The sequence below is a fragment of the Stigmatopora nigra genome, chromosome 23 (assembly GCF_051989575.1).
Source record: "Stigmatopora nigra isolate UIUO_SnigA chromosome 23, RoL_Snig_1.1, whole genome shotgun sequence".
NCBI lineage: Eukaryota > Metazoa > Chordata > Actinopteri > Syngnathiformes > Syngnathidae > Stigmatopora > Stigmatopora nigra.
In genome coordinates this window covers 7,080,001-7,096,543 of record NC_135530.1, presented here as the reverse complement: position 1 = coordinate 7,096,543, position 16,543 = coordinate 7,080,001, and the positions used below count along the sequence as shown (strand labels likewise).

At 38.6% G+C, this 16,543-nt stretch overlaps 1 protein-coding gene across 4 annotated transcripts in view; it reads left to right on the top strand.

The window, feature by feature from the left end:
• sbf1 (SET binding factor 1) overlaps positions 1-16,543 on the top strand; it is a 55,294-nt gene that overhangs the window by 14,054 nt on the left and 24,697 nt on the right. For 2 of the 4 annotated variants that reach the window (XM_077710140.1, XM_077710139.1), the window contains exons 6-18: positions 1,142-1,219; positions 4,665-4,770; positions 5,959-6,091; positions 6,168-6,276; positions 6,803-6,916; positions 10,090-10,167; positions 11,709-11,822; positions 11,903-12,031; positions 13,104-13,202; positions 13,275-13,482; positions 15,063-15,175; positions 15,262-15,411; positions 16,113-16,181. In XM_077710140.1, coding sequence (XP_077566266.1) covers positions 1,142-1,219; positions 4,665-4,770; positions 5,959-6,091; positions 6,168-6,276; positions 6,803-6,916; positions 10,090-10,167; positions 11,709-11,822; positions 11,903-12,031; positions 13,104-13,202; positions 13,275-13,482; positions 15,063-15,175; positions 15,262-15,411; positions 16,113-16,181 — 1,500 coding nt within the window. The remainder of the gene's footprint in view (positions 1-1,141; positions 1,220-4,664; positions 4,771-5,958; positions 6,092-6,167; positions 6,277-6,802; positions 6,917-10,089; positions 10,168-11,708; positions 11,823-11,902; positions 12,032-13,103; positions 13,203-13,274; positions 13,483-15,062; positions 15,176-15,261; positions 15,412-16,112; positions 16,182-16,543) is intronic. The other 2 variants (XM_077710143.1, XM_077710141.1) reach the window with 1 other exon arrangement.

The following is a 16,543-nucleotide window of genomic DNA, read 5'->3' as shown; positions in this document are numbered from 1 at the left end:
TTTTTCGTAACTTCAAAAACTTTGTAAGTAGAGCAGTACTTTATATGTCAATTCTCTTATTTGTTCCCTTGTGAGAAACACAAAAATGAAGGAAAATCATTTATTAATGTCTTAAATTGAATAACAAGCATACAAAATCTATCCGTATTGAAGCATATATATATATATATATATATATATATATATATATATATATATATATATATATATATATATATATATATATATATATATATATAACATATATATCCCTATGAACCCACGATGTCAGAAAGCTGTCCAGTTTGTTGTACAATTTAGACTTTTACGTGTGCCCTATATGTGTGTGTATGTTATAATATGTGCTGGGTTGTATTTGTACGATTTTTATCGCTTAATCAGGGGAAATCCAATCATTATTAAGGGGATAATTTAGCCCAGGTGGACAGGTATGTAAGAGAGAATCTTGAAACATGGATAGTGGTTGTTGTAAGACAGCCAATGAGAGCCTAGTAGAGCAGGGGTCGGGAACCTTTTTGATGGAAAGAGCCATAAACAATTCATATTTTTAAAATATTAATCCTTGAGAGTCATGCTCTGAATTTAAAAGTCAACATACATTAAAATGTGTGCCTTTTTTAGTCACATTACGACTTTTAAAGTACAAAAAGCCACTGAATTCTTTTGACAACATTGTTACGTTGTTGCTAATCATGATTGTCAATGAGAAATGTAGAGTGTAACGAAAAAAAAATGATGATTTGAAGTTATAAATTATAGTGTCGATGGCCTAATACCAACGTAACGCTCCTATTTCAGTGCTTTCTCACTAGCAGTTTCCATAATTTACCTCACAGATTAGGGGGGAGCCATATGCACCCATCAAAAGATTCATATGTGGCTCCCGAGCCATAGGTTCCCTTTCCCTACAGTAGAGTGAAGCGATTTTTTAAAATCAGAATCGATGCATCCGAGACAATATTTTCAAAATAAAAACAAGGTATCAGGAAATGCATTTACTTTTTGGGGGATTTTGTAACTTGGATCTTTTTTTTTAAGTAGAGGTATGACTGTAAATGGAATATCCAAATTGGGTTTGCGTTCAAACCCATTGTGTCATCTCTGTACCTCCCCAATTGTACATGGGTCCTGTGTGTTACAGATAATTGAGTCCCCAGTTTGTAGTTTAGACACGGTTCCTCAGGTCCCGGCCTGTGACTGGCTGCTGGCCTGTCTCCAGGTAACATCGATCGATCCAGCTCCCCCGCCACGCAAATGACCCTTTCCCAATCAGACTTTCTTTAAAGAATGTGTCCAATTGTCTGGAAATGTTGCCACTAAAGCTTGTTTTGTGCTTTTGTTTTGAAATCAAAGCCTGTCCGCTGAATGTGGATCCTTGTCTTTATGGCCTCCCTCATGATTTGGAGCTTTCAGGCTTTGAGCGTTAACACACGTCCGTGAATACGTTTCGTATAACCACATGCCGCATGCTCTAACTTCAGCCTGACCGGTCGGTCGTAGTTCAGTTGCTAGCTGACCATATGGAACAGCAGATGGCTTCCGGCCGGGCAGTCTGAATAGACCAATCGCACGTGATTAGTCTTAACACACTGAATACAAGAGTATCGACGTAAACATTAGGCTGCAAAAACCCAAACAAAAGGCCATCTATTATTATAGTATTTTGTGAGGAATGTCGCAACGTTGTAGACTCAAAGTAACAAGGATTTATTCCTGTGTCATTTATCATACATTTTTTCTGATGTATTTCAAGGCTGCTTAGCATTTTTATGGGTTGTTTTAGGTTCTCGCTGTCATATTCCCAGCAGGTCGAGTTCTTTCTGCCTCTACGTCAGGGTGCTCGGACGTTTGGTCGCTGGTCTTTTGGTCGCCGGTCTTTTGGTCGCCGGTCTTTTGGTCCCTTTTGGTCGCCGGTCTCTTGGTCGCCGGTCAAATATTGACAGAGAGTTTACTGTTGAAACCAGCTCTCCAAATTATATTCATGAGAGAGAGTTCGATATTTAAGAAAGTTTAATATCTAAGGGAGAGAGTTTAATATCTAAGAGAGAGAGTTTGATATTTAAGAAAGTTTATTATCTAAGGGAGAGAGTTTAATATCTAAGAGAGAGAGTTTGATATCTAAGAGAGAGTTTAATATCTAAGAGAGAGAGTTTAATATCTAAGAGAGAGAGTTTAATATCTAAGAGAGAGAGTTTAATATCTAAGTACTGTTTAATATCTAAGAGAGAGTTTAATATATAAGTACTGTTTAATATCTAATTATTGTTTAATATCTATGTACTGTTTAATATCTATGTACTGTTTAATATCTAAGTACTGTTTAATATCTAAGTACTGTTTAATATCTAAGTACTGTTTAAGATCTAAGTACTGTTTAATATCTAAGTACTGTTTAATATCTAAGTACTGTTTAATATCTAAGTACTGTTTAATATCTAAGTACATTTGACCGGTGACCAAAAGACCAGCAACCAAACGTCCGGTCACGCTACATCAGGGGTGTCAAAGTCATTTTGTCTCGGGCCACGTCGAACTTTATTAGGGTTTTTTTTCTAAGTAAGGTAAAAAATCTTTTGATAATTTGTTTTTCATTTCAAAAGGAGAGAAAATATTATGTTCTTATGTTCATTATTAGTAATGCTATTTTTAGATTTAAAAAAACAAAGAAAAAAATACACAGGGAAACACTGGAAATATACCCCTATACATACATTTATTTGAATTTGATCATAAAACAAAGTCATTTACTTTGTGAGCTGCACAAAATGATGCGGCAGGCCAGATTTGGTCCCCAGGCCGCCGCTTAGTTCATTATTATTATCATGAATAAATCCACAAAGGCCCACATCTGCATCAGAATTTTTCTGGTTTACTGTACAAGGACTGGGCTTTTATTGACTGGAATCCATCAAAATGAAATAGCTTCCAACTTGGAACCGTGAAAATTGGAATTCAGGGAGTGGCGGCTTCTACACGAGAATTTGTAAAATTTTAAAATTTCAAATCAACTTTTGGCCGTGGCTTATAAGGGCGAATAAATACAGTGCGTAAACGTGTAAAATTGTGAACTGCAGCTTTGCTTTTCCATCTTTTACCTGTAGTTTGGACTCAATATTCTTCCCTGATCAGTTGTGAGATCACATAATGGCTTGGCTAAAAGCTTGGCTTTTGTTTTAATAGCTCCGGCTGTTCTTGCATCATTGAGTCATAATTGCAATTTCCGAGTCAGCGCACTCATGCACTACCGTCCGTGATGGTTATACAACACAGATCGCCCATTTTTCAAGCTTTTCATCGATTTTCTTTAGCCTTATACTGTTGCTACGTAGTCTAACGACTTCATTTTTGTCGTTAAGTTGATTTACATCAAAGTCAGCCAAGTTTGCATCAAGTTGCTGCGTTTTTGAGGAGGCGGCATACTTTAGAACTCGGATCTGAGTTTCCTTTTTTTATATCAGGGGTAAGCATTATGCATTGTTTCATTTTACCACAACTGTAACGTGGATAAGCGTAATATGAAAATTGCTTTTTCTATGGTGCAAAGCGGCTTTGAAGAGTTAGCTTGAACAGCTAGCTAGCTTTGAAGAGTTGTTTCTCTTGTGAGGTCATTTTAGAGTAAGACAAAAACAAATATTCATGCCTTTCCCAAGAAAGATAGACATTTCACAGTTGTGCTCTTATTTGAGTTAGTTTTCCAGTGACGAAATATCTTCAATTTTCCATACAAACGTTTAATATCTGAGTAGACCAAAACAATTGAAGTGATTTATTCATGGAAGATAACCCAATGGATGTGAATAGATTTTTGATTATAAACGAGTTTCCAATGATTTGGCACACAGGCTTACTACTTTTATCCTGCCTGCAGGCTAAACGATATGTTTGGTCTTCTCTGTCAAGACCATTCTATTTATCTAGCGTTAAAATGCAAATCCACTCGACTAATTGCCAACCAGCCCACATTCACCGCCTCACACTTGATGGTTCCCACATAATTCATCCTTGCACACAATGTTCCCTCTAATTTTCCATTGGTCTGGGCAGAAAGACAAGCACCCTGAGCGCACTGAGTTCCAGTATGAGCGACATCATCATTGCTCGCTATGGGCACACTAGTATCACACCTGCCATAAGCAGGTGCATGTCAATGTTCCCTCTAATTTTTCATGTAAAACATGTTTTAAAACACAAAAAACATAAGAGTGGACAGAGCTACTGCCACTGGCTGGCGCGTAAACGGCGCCATCATGGGCAAAGGGGTTAAAAAAAGTTTAGATTTTATTTACTGCGCGCCATATGGTTGCTGTTGCGCAGAGAAGACGAGAGTAGTGCGCAATTGGAACATTGCTTGCACACCAATTTAACCGTATCATGTCCAACTATTACCTGACAATGGAAAAGCCAGCGTAAGACTTTCCATATCAGTGGGACATCTGCCTTAAAGACCAAGCGATACAGTGAATTCACCATGAGGCTTATCCACCCCGCCAGCAGCTGGAATGGCTTAATTGTCACGTACCTGCAAAGCTTCTGGAATTCTTTGTTTCTATTGTGCTGATTCACGCTTGTGTTTGAAATCCACGTCACGCAGCTCTTTCTGAGAAGCCACACACAGGCTTTGGTTTTTGGAAACCCCCCTGTTAACCAATCCTGTTCCTTCGTAGCGGACCATCACATTAGGCGCCGGGGACCGGCAAGTTATCCAGACTCCCATCAATGACTCCCTACCCGTAAGCGGCAGCAGTGTGGCGCAGCTCTTCAGGCAGCTTGGTAAGGACACCCACCACCACTCATTTTCTCATACCAGTCGGGAAGGCATACCTGTCAACCTCTGCCGATAAATGCCCTTATAAATGATTATGATTCCCCGTACAAACCCCCCAAAAACGTTACAAACACCGTACGACGCATGTTTACTCGCGGTAACTCGTTTCTTACTAGGTGGCTCCTCCATGGTTGCTTCCACGATATTTACTGTATGTATATCTACGCATGCGATATTGCCGTACGCAGCGCTAAACAAATACATACGATTGAGGGTAATTTTTGCTGGTATACCGTGACAATAGTAACTATCGATGACAGTGGCGTCGTTGCCTTCCAGCTTACGAGACTATCTGGATTTTAGTCAAAACGGTCTTGTTGAGATCGTTTTTCAGAAATATTGGCATTTTTTTTATTTTTTCATTTTTTTCCCCGCACTAAAGTCGGTGAACGGCATACATGATTTGAAATGGTAAAAAAACGTATCAAATACGTATAAAACGTACAAGTTGACAGGTATGGGAAGATTTGGTGGCTTGCCATTGTCTACCATCTACAACATCAGCCAACTAGTTTCTAAAACAGTACAGTCGTCCCTTGACTTATGAAATTAATTGGTTCAAAAAAAATTGTAAGTAGGGCAGTACAGTGGTGCCTCAAAATACCAGCTTATTGCATTACGGGACTGAACTCGTATGTTGATTTAACTCCTATCTCAAATCAACCAAAAATTGCATAAGCACAAACAAAAGCTGTAACACTCATCACATACCAGGTAATCAATAATAACAATTAAGGAACTCAAAAACAACTCCATCGGGATTTAAACAAACAAGCCTCCATTTGGCAAAACAATTCCATAATCAAGCTATAAGAGCGTCACGATTTACGGTAATATGCGAGTAATCACGGAGGTTCTTGGATAGCGATCACGCTGTATCAGCAATTTCTTCAGCGTCCTTCCAGGTCTGCATTCTACTAAACAGTCCTTGGAACGAGGACTCAGTGACATGTTACGATCCTGAGCTTGCCCCAGACAAATTGAAGAAGCTCTTATACAAAAATGATTAAATGCAAACATATTTCTATATATAATAGTATTACAAAATAACTCCAACACTCACAAAGCAATAATGGACTCATTTCTCATTGGAAATGGTATACCAGCATGTCTTAATTCCTACTCTACCCCAGGAATCGTCAACGTTCTGTACCTGTTCTGCGCCGCTCTTACCGAGCACAAGATCCTTTTCCTATCCAGCAGTTACCAAAGACTAACAGATGCCTGTCGTGGACTGCTGGCCATCATGTTCCCCCTCAAATACAGGTAATATGTCCTGACTTGAATGTAAACCATCTCGGTACATCGTATTTTCAACCACATTTCAACAAAAAATCCACAGCTTCACATACGTTCCCATCCTGCCTGCTAAACTCCTGGAGGTTTTGAGTACGCCCACCCCTTTTATAATTGGCGTCAACTCATTTTTCCGATCCGAGACGCAAGAACTGGTAAGTGTCTCGGCCTTCTACTCAACGGGAATGGCTAGTTCAGGGGTGTCAAACATACGGCCCGCGGGCCGGATCCGGCCTGTCTGGTGGTTTGGTACGGCCCGAAGAAAGCTGCATTGTATAAAAGATATATGATTTTTCTTTAAAATTTGTAGTTCTTGTATTATCCGCTAGGGGGCGCATTGTTTTAGTACGTGCAGACAACATGAATTTACATTTATTTATGTTCTTATGTTATTCTTTTGTTCATAATATATTGTTCATAATGTAAAAGCAAAATTCTTTTAATAAACATTTTGATCATTTACTCATTCTTTGCACTAATTATTAGTATTAGTGACTAATACAAAGGAAAAAAGTGGGCTAATTGTTAGTTCTATGTAATTTTGCAATGAGTTTACTGGTCCGGCCCGCTTGATCTCAAATTAAGCTGTATTCTGCCCGCAGACCAAAGGGAGTTTGACACCCCTGGGCTAGTTGGAACACAACGATGATGTTATTTACCGGTCAGCATTTTCTCTCGCAGTTGGATGTGATCATCGCCGACCTGGACGGTGGCACCGTCACCATCCCGGAGTGTGTTCACATCTCCCTGCTGCCCGAGCCGCTTCTCCAGCAGACCCAGACTGCTCTCTCCATGGTAAAAACTCGGCAACACTAGCACCATTTGAAATTTGCATCCTTTGGGAAGTCTTTTTGAGCTCCTTTTTAAAGCTCCTGCTATGCCAGGGGTAGAGAACCTATGGCTCGGGAGCCATATGTGGCTCTTTTGATCGGTGTATGTATATATATGGCTCTCCGCGAAACTATGTGGTGAAATATGGGAACCGCTGGTGAGAGACCTAAGTCCCACAATGGGAGCGTCACTGTGGCGCCGAAACTATCTCTAGCGCCTTTTTACATCATAATTTTTCTTCATTAGACTTTGATACGCATTGATTAGCAACAGTGAAATAATGTTCTCAAAAGAATTCAGATTTTTTTTTACTTTCAAACTGATGAACTGAATAATAAGGGCTCACATTATCATGTATTTTTACTTTAAATTTCTAAGTATGGCTCAAGGAATAATGTTTAAAAATATGAATTGTTTATGGCTCTCTTCGTCAAAAAGGTTCCCCACCCCTGCGTTATGCTTTGGTGGCCAACATTGAGTCTTTACTTTCTGAAACGACAGTCACTTTTTTGCTGTGCTGGTCATGTCATGCTCCAAGACAACCACAAAAAGTGTCCTTCTACCACATGAGGCTATTTAGGACATCCATAGCTTGTCATTAGTACACAACATTAGGCAATTCGAAAAGACGCTTGCTTAGAGTGAAATTTTACATGAATCTCGGTGAAGGCTCAAACAACATTGCTTGGAAATGTCGGACTGTTTGACTTGTGTTTTTAACTCGCATGTTTTTTCTTATTTTTAGGAATTCCCAATGGGCCGTACTAAGAAAAACAATATGGCTCAATATTCTCAAACACTTTAACATACAGTAATCCCTCGATTTACGCGGTTAATGTAAATCAGACATGGCCGCGATGAACGAAAAACAGCAAAGTAGGGTCACCCCTATTTAATTATTATGATGATTGTAATTTTTTAGCAAGCGGAGGACAGCAGAGTGGCTTCCCCTTGCAAGTTTCAGCGTGGAATTTTACATTTATATGAATTTACAAAAAACATTTCCCCGAGAAAAAAATGTAGTGAAGCCGCAATATTCGAGGGATTACTGTACTTTGTTCCCAAAAATATCTGAATTCTGATGAGATTAGATTAGATTAGATTAGATTGGATTGGATCAGATCAGACTAGATTGGATTAGATTAGACTAGACTAGACTAGACTAGATTAGATTAGATTAAATAACTGTATTCATCATTCGGGAAATGTTATTGTCACAATAGCAAAAGGGTGAGAATACAGACACAGCAAAAAACATTTTAGACATAAATATATAGGTAATAAATAAATATACAAATACATACATACCGTTTTTTGCTCTCTGAATTATTTTAAAGTGATAAAGCAACAATCTAAATGGGAACAAATATTCCTGGATAAACTTGGTCCATAACAAAACAAGGTTTATTTTGACTTATGATTAACATAAGTAGATGAACTGGATGTTCCCACTCATTTTCCATTGGTCTGGGCAGAAAGACAAGCTCCCTGAGCGCACTGAGTACTAGTGTGAGCGACATCATCATTGCTCACTAGGGGGCATTTAAGTTTTTCAAATGACCTGGAAACGTGATGAAATATGATCGCAACCCAGTGAAAAAAAATGTAAAATAAAAAAATATATAAAAAAAGCTATAATAAATTGTTTTAGATCAATAGAAAATAGAATATTCAGGGCTTTTAATCCAGTTTATTTAATTCATTTATGAAAAAAAATCTAATTATTATATTTATAATGGACCAGCCCACTTGAAACCGAGTTGACGTTAATGCGGCCCGCGCATCAACACCCTTGGTTTAGTTGGTAGTTGGAACCATGGAACGAATTAGAGAATTTACACATAAAGTACACCTCTACTTACAAAATTTTCAAGAAAAAAGTTCCCTCTATTTTTTTGTTGGTCTGGGCAGAAAGACAAGCTCCCTGAGCACACTTGAGTACCGGTTTGAGCGACATCATCATTGCTCGCTACGGGCACATCAGTATCACACCTGCCATAAGAAGGTGCACGTCAATGTTCCCTCTAATTTTTCATGTAAAACATGCTGTTAAACACAAAAAACATAAGAGTGGACAGAGCTACTGCCACTGGCTGCCGCGTAAACAGCGCCATCAATGGGGAAAGGGGTAAAAAAAACGTTTGGATTTTATTTACTGCACGCCATATGATTGCTGCTGCGCAGAGAAGACGAGAGTAGTGCGCAATTGCACACGCACGCATCTTAGAGAGAACATTGCTCCAGTGTAACTTGTATATATTTATTATTCTTTGGCTAGTTTGACTTATAGTCCGAAAAATATGCGCACGTTATTCTTGTCTGTCGTGTCAGGTGCATGTCAATGTTCCCTCTAATTTTTCATGTAAAACATGCTGTAAAACACGAAAAACATAAGAGTAGACAGAGCTACTGCCAATGGCTGCCGCGTGAATGGTGCTATCATGGGCAAAGGGGTAAAAAAAAAAGTCTGGATTTTATTTACTGCGCGCCATATAATTGCTGCTGCGCGGAGAAGACGAGAGTAGTGTGCAATTGCGCAAGTGCACATCTTAGAGGGAACATTGTCGATGACAGAGCTCGTTTCTATTCCATCCAATTTTAAAGTCAAGTCAAGAGAACAAATGTTGCGGTAAGAGGCCTTTACATCCCTAACACAAAAACATCATTGCAAAACCGGAAAAGCGGCGATTATGCCTCGGATAGGCGGCGGCATTCATTTGTGAGATTGTAAAGTATTCGTGGAAACGATAGAATCTGCTGTGTGGGATGCATGCAGGAGCCATGATGCTTTAGATTGTTGGTAGGCAACACTAAACCTGGGCTTAGCTGCATACACTCAGAGAGATCACAGTGTGTATCTCCTGGTGCCCCTGGTGTATGGGCACAGTAATAATATTTGGTAATTCAGACTTAAATCAGATATTATTCAAGTCTTTTCCTTGACGAAGAATTAATCCAATGCACTTTGGAGTATTGATAAACAAAAGTCTTGGTGTTTTTTGCCGAGTTATTATCGTTGCCATCTCATCTCCTGGTTAATGTATTTTATAAATGGAAGTGTAATCATACAATCACTGTTTTTATATAATGGAGTTACAAAAAGACCTCATTTCGTGGCACGTCTTGGTTTTTTGCAGGTTTTGGATCCCGAGCTGGAAATTGCAGATCACGCTTTTCCTCCACAGTCCTCGCAATCATCGGCCCCCAAGATTCAGGTAAAAAGCCTGCAGAGATGTCACAAAGTTTTTACAGAGCTGCTGAATTTGGATTTTGTATCAAAACTGAGAAAAAAAAACCTAAAAATCCCTTTTATACAATCTATATGGGGGAAAATGTAAGTGATGTCAATAAGTTTTGCATTTTGCACGGTGTCAAAACCTTCCATTATTTTGAAAGTATTGTGCTCACTTCCTTTTCACCGACACATGTGCTTTCTCATTAGCTAAAACCAAAACGTGAGTACAGTGATCCCTCGGTTATCGCGGTTAATGGGGACCGGGACCACCCGCGATAAGTGAATTTCCGCGAAGTAGGGATGCCCCTTCAAAAATGCTTAATTTGAATTTAATTTAAAAAATATATATATATTTTAATTTTTTTCATTTTTTTACCCCCCTGTATACAGTACACCATAAAGAATACGGGTAGAGAGAGTGAAATTCATGTTATAACAAAAAAAACTAAAATATGATGTCTCAATGTAATATTTGTATTTTTTTTTCTTCCAAAAAAAGCTCTGAATCCGCAGTGGCTGAACCGCGAAGTAGCGAGGGACCACTGTAATAGTGTTTTTTTTATTTTTGGTATTTTTTGCAACAATAATCTATTTAAAAAATGGGAAACTATTTGAAAATTAGATCATATTGATCTTTTTCTTGTATTTCAGTAAATTCAAATTGGTAAATTCCAATCGGAAAAAGAGTCAGAAAATCCGAAATTTCTCTCGTTATGATGATCCACGTTTAATAGCTTTTTTAGGGGTACCGTACTTTCACGACTATAAGGCACTCTTAAATTTTCTCCAAAATAGACAGTGCACCTTATAATCCAGTGCGCCTTATATATGGAAAAAACAAAACCAAAAATGAAAAACCACCTCTGTCAGATATTAAAAAAACACAAACGCCTGGACTGAAACAATGCTTTTAAATATGCAGATGCCATCTTAGTTTAAAAAATCTTCCATCATATACCTCCTCCCCCACTGCAAGATTTTATACAAAAAAATCCAAAACATCAACAATGGCTGGCTCTAGAGGTGACTGTGTAGTGAGTGCTTCATACCTGGAAGTCAATAGCAATTACCATATTTTCACGACTATAAGGCGCACTTAAAAGTCTTAAATTTTCTCCAAAATAGACAGTGCGCCTTATAGTGCAGTGCGCCTTATAATACAGTGCGCCTTATAATACAGTTCACCTTATATATGGAAAAAATGTCATTAATTGAGGGTGCGCCTTATAATGCGGTGCGCCTTGTAATGTGGCGCGCCTTATAATGCGGTGCGCCTTACAATGCGGTGCACCTTATAATGCGGTGCGCCTTATAATGCGGTGCGCCTTATAGTCGTCAAAATACGGTACTTTTCGATTGAATTGAATTTCTTTCTCTCAAAAGTATCCTTGCACAGATCAAATTAAGTGACCTAGAATGTTCCTTTCCTTACTATGTATCGGTAAACGACTTCATCATGGCGCCGTGTCCTCGATTTGATTGTGTTTAGACTTAAGTTGTATTGTAATGTAATAATTTCAGGATAAGGAGATCCGGGCCATCTTCCTGTGGCTGTTTGCTCAGCTTTTCCTGGGCTATCGTTGGTGTTTACATATCATCCGCATTCACCCCGAACCAGTTATTCGCTTCCATAAAGTAAGACAAAGCGCCTCATTCTAATTGTCGTACAAACCTGATTTTCGGTGGGCTTCATTTTTTTTTCTCCTTCTCTGCAGGCGGCCTTTCTTGGGCAGAGAGCACTTACGGAAGATGACTTCCTAATGAAGGTTTTGGACGGCATGGCATTTGCCGGCTTTGTGTCAGAGCGAGGACCTCCCTACAGGGCGACCGATTTGTTCGACAATGTGAGTGAGGAAAAGAGAAGCAAACGTACCCTATTTATTGGCATGTGAGACACATTTGTCAGACAAAAAAAAAGATGACTGAATCGAGCATACGCCTTATATCGTTACTGGACGTTTGGTCGCCGGTCTTCTGGTCGTCGGTCTTTTGGTCCCTGGTCTTTTGGTCGCCGGTCAAATGGTGACAGAGAGTTTACTGTTGATACCAGCTCTCAAAATTATATTCATAAGAGAGAGTTTGATATCAAAGAAAGAGAGAGTTTAATATTTAAGTACTGTTTAATATCTAAGTACTGTTGAAACCAGCTCTCAAAATTATATTCATGAGATTTTAATATCTAAGAGAGTTTAATATCTAAGTACTGTTTAATATCGAAGTACTGTTTAATAACAAAGTACTGTTAAATATCTAAGTACTGTTTAATATCTAAGTACTGTTTAATATGTAAGTACTGTTTAATATGTAAGTACTGTTTAATATCTAAGTACTGTTTAATATCTAAGTACTGTTTAATATCTAAGTACTGTTTAATATCTAAGTACGGTTTAATATCTAAGTACTGTTGAAACCAGCTCTCAAAATTATATTCATGAGAGATTTTAATATCTGAGAGAGAGTTTAATATCTAAGTACTGTTTAATATCTAAGTACTGTTTAATATCTAAGTACTGTTTAATATCTAAGTACTGTTGAAACCAGATCTCAAAATTATATTCATGAAAGAGAGTTTAATATCTAAGAGAGAGTGAGTTTAATATTGAAGTACTGTTTCATATCGTACAGTACATTTGACCGGCGACCAAAAGACCGGCGACCAAAAGACCGGCGACCAAAAGACCGGCGACCAAAAGACCGGCGACCAAAAGACCGGCGACCAAAAGACCGGCGACCAAAAGACCGGCGACCAAAAGACCGGCGACCAAAAGACCGGCGACCAAATTTTTCTGAGTGTGGCTTATACGCGCGGCCGGTCAATATGCCAATAAATGCAGTACTTCATATTTTATTCATAGCTGTGAAGTCTGGAAATGCTTTTCCAGGAGAGACGTTCTTCAACTCTTTCTGTTCTCACAGCTGGTGGCCAATGAAGTAGAGAGGATCCGGCAGGAGGAAGCCTCGCCGCACAAAGTCATGAGTCACGTCAGAGAGTTGGCCGAGCAGCTTTTTAAAAACGTACGCCCCCGCCAACAAAAGGCTCCGTTGGACGGAATTTGTGGACGACTTACGTTGGCCTCTCTTTTCCAGGAAAACCCTTACCCAGCAGTGAGTATGCATAAAGTCCAACGACCGTCGGAAAATGGACAGAAAGCCCCTCCGGGTCAGGCTCCCTTTCCTGGACTGGATGAGGTGACGGTGCAACTTTTTATCGACCACGCCACCGCCAAGCTCAAGACGGCGCCGCCGGCGGTCAAGGCCGAGGTTAAAAGCAGGGTGCCGTCCGGCCCTCCGCTTGGTGAGTTCCGGCTTGCAATTTCTTTGACTTCTCTTCTATGAATGAACATATTTATATTCATGAAAATGAACATATACAGTGGGGCTGATAAGTATTTATTCAACCACCATTTGTGCAAGTTCACCTACTTGAAAAGACTAGAGAGGCCTATAATTGTCAACATGGGTAAACCTCAAATATAGATCGACAGAATGTGGAAAACCACCCCCCAGAAAAAAAATCATATAGTTTGATTTAAAAAAATTGTACAGTGTTCCCTCGCTACTTCGCTGTTCAGCTACCGCGGACTCAGAGCTTCGCAGCTTTTTTTTGGAAAAAAAAAATACAAATATTACATTGACACAACATATTTTACAGTTTTTTTTGTTATAACATGAATTTCACTCTCTACCCGTATTCTATATGGTGTACTGTATACAGGGGGGGGTAATAAAATAAAAATATGTATTTTTTTTAATTACATTCAAATTAAGCATTTTTGAAGGGGAATCCCTACTTCGCGGAAATTCACTTATCGCGGGCGGTCCCGGTCCCCATTAACCGCGATAACCGAGGGAACACTATTTCCAAATTAGAGTGCAATAGAAATATTTGGTCACCTACAAACAAGTAAGATAGATTTTTGGCTGTTAAAGAGGTCTAACTTCTAACGAGGTCTCCACTCTTTACCTATTTTAATGGCATCTGTTTTAACTCGTTAATGCAATAAAAGACACCTGTCCACATCCTCAGTCTCTCAAACTCCAAACTGCAGTATGGCCAAGACCAATTTTCCTTCTAAGCTGTGCGCGTGGGCAATTGCGCACTATTCTCGTCCTCTCTGCGCAGCAGCAATCATAGTACAGTACATGGTACATAGCACAGTAAATAAAATCCAAACTTTTTTTTTTACCCATATCCCCATGATGGCGCCGTTTACGCGGGAGCCAGTGGCAGTAGCTCTGTCCAATCTTATGTTTTTTTGTGTTTTACAGCATGTTTTACACAAAAAGTGTGCTCAGGGAGCTTGTCTTTCTGCCCAGACCAACAAAAAATTAGAGGGAACTTTATTTTGTAAAATTTTGTAAGCAGAGGTGTACTTTATATGTAAATTCCCTAATTCGTTCCACATAACGTCAACTCGGTTTCATGTGGGCTGGACCATTATATATATTATATATAGATATAATATTTAGATTTTTTTTTATAAATGGAATAAATGAACTGGATTAAAATCCCTGAATATTCTGTTTTCTATAGATCTAAAACAATGTTTATTTTAGCTTTTTTTATTTATTTTTTATTTTACTTTTTTTTTTTCACTGGGCTGCGATTATATTTCATCACGTTTGGACACGTCTCCTGCTAAAAAATGGCCGATCTTTTTTCTTCTTTTCATAATCAGGTCATTTGAATAACTTAAATGCCCCCTGAAAGCAAGAACACGAATTCCCATCCCCTTCAAAGTTTTTAGAGGTCCAAGTTAATCACCAGTACTTACAACACCGCCAACGTCTCCCCACGCTCAGCGTGTGTTTAATGGGCTTCATTTTGAAGTGCCACCTTGATAAATGAGCCTCACGCTTGCCTGCCTTCCGCAGGAGACACGTTGGACCGGAACAGCAACGTGATGGCCAACAGCGCCCGGCGACTGGAGGTGGTCAGGAACTGCATCACGTATATTTTTGATAACAAAATGTTGGAGGCCAAAAAGGTAGGGATCACCAGTCATTTGGAAAAGTCAACTTTTTCGGCCTAGAAAACACAAGGAGAAATTGGACCGTTATCTTTCATTTGTAGCTGATGCCGGCTGTCCTCCGAGCGCTGAAGGGTCGGGCAGCTCGAGTGTGTCTGACCCAGGAGCTCAATCAACACGTTTTGCAGAATCGGGCCGTGCTCGATGACCAGCAGTTCGACTACATCATTCGAATGATGAACTGCACCTTGCAGGTTTGTTATCCGTTCATCAGCTAAAAGTTGGATTTTTGGCTTTATTTACCTTTATTTTTGGAATGTACAAATCACCTTTGGCCATGCATGACCGGACGTTTGGTGGCCGGTCTTTTGGTCCCTTTTGGTCGCCGGTCAAGTATACTTAGATATTAAACAGTACTTAGATATTAAACAGTACTTAGATATTAAACAGTACTTAGATATTAAACAGTACTTAGATATTAAACAGTACTTAGATATTAAACAGTACTTATATATTAAAGAGTACTTAGATATTAAACAGTACTTAGATATTAAACAGTACTTAGATATTAAACAGTACTTAGATATTAAACAGTACTTAGATATTAAACAGTACTTGGATATTAAACAGTACTTAGATATTAAACTCAAACTTATATATTAAACAGTACTTAGATATTAAACTCTGTCTTATATATTAAACAGTACTGAGATATTAAACAGTACTTAGATATTAAACTCTCTGTCTTATACATTAAACTCTCTCTTAGATGTTAAACTTTCTACATTAGATATTAAACTCTCTTAGATATTAAACTCTCTTAGATATTAAGCTCTCTCTCTTAGATATTAAACTCTCTCTTAGATACTAAACTCTCTCTCTTAGATATTTATTTCAGTTGTGCGGTTGTGTTCCCATTCACAGTTTTTCAAGTAACATTTTCTGTCATTTGTAGGACTGCTCGCATATCGATGAACATGGCATTGCAGCAGCCCTTCTCCCATTGGTCACGGCTTTTTGCAGGGTATGTCCATCAGTTGTTCTTTTTTAATGACGTTTTCACTAAATACCGTATTTACTCACATATAAGCCACATTTTTCGGCCAAAAAAAATGACAACTGAAGAGAGTACGGCTTATATGTGCATAAAAAGACGACATCATGCTCGAAACTGCCTGGTGACAAAGACAAAACACCATAACGCTATGACGCCATTAAAACAAAATTTGAATTAAGTTTAATGTAAGGTTAGATTACATTTATGTGTGTCACTTCCTTTTTGAAAGGAAATGTTTGTACATTTGTGATTATGAAATATAACAACATTCCATGTTGATTTTGTTCCCTTTTATTTCTTTTTCAAAAGTATAGTATAGTAAACTATTG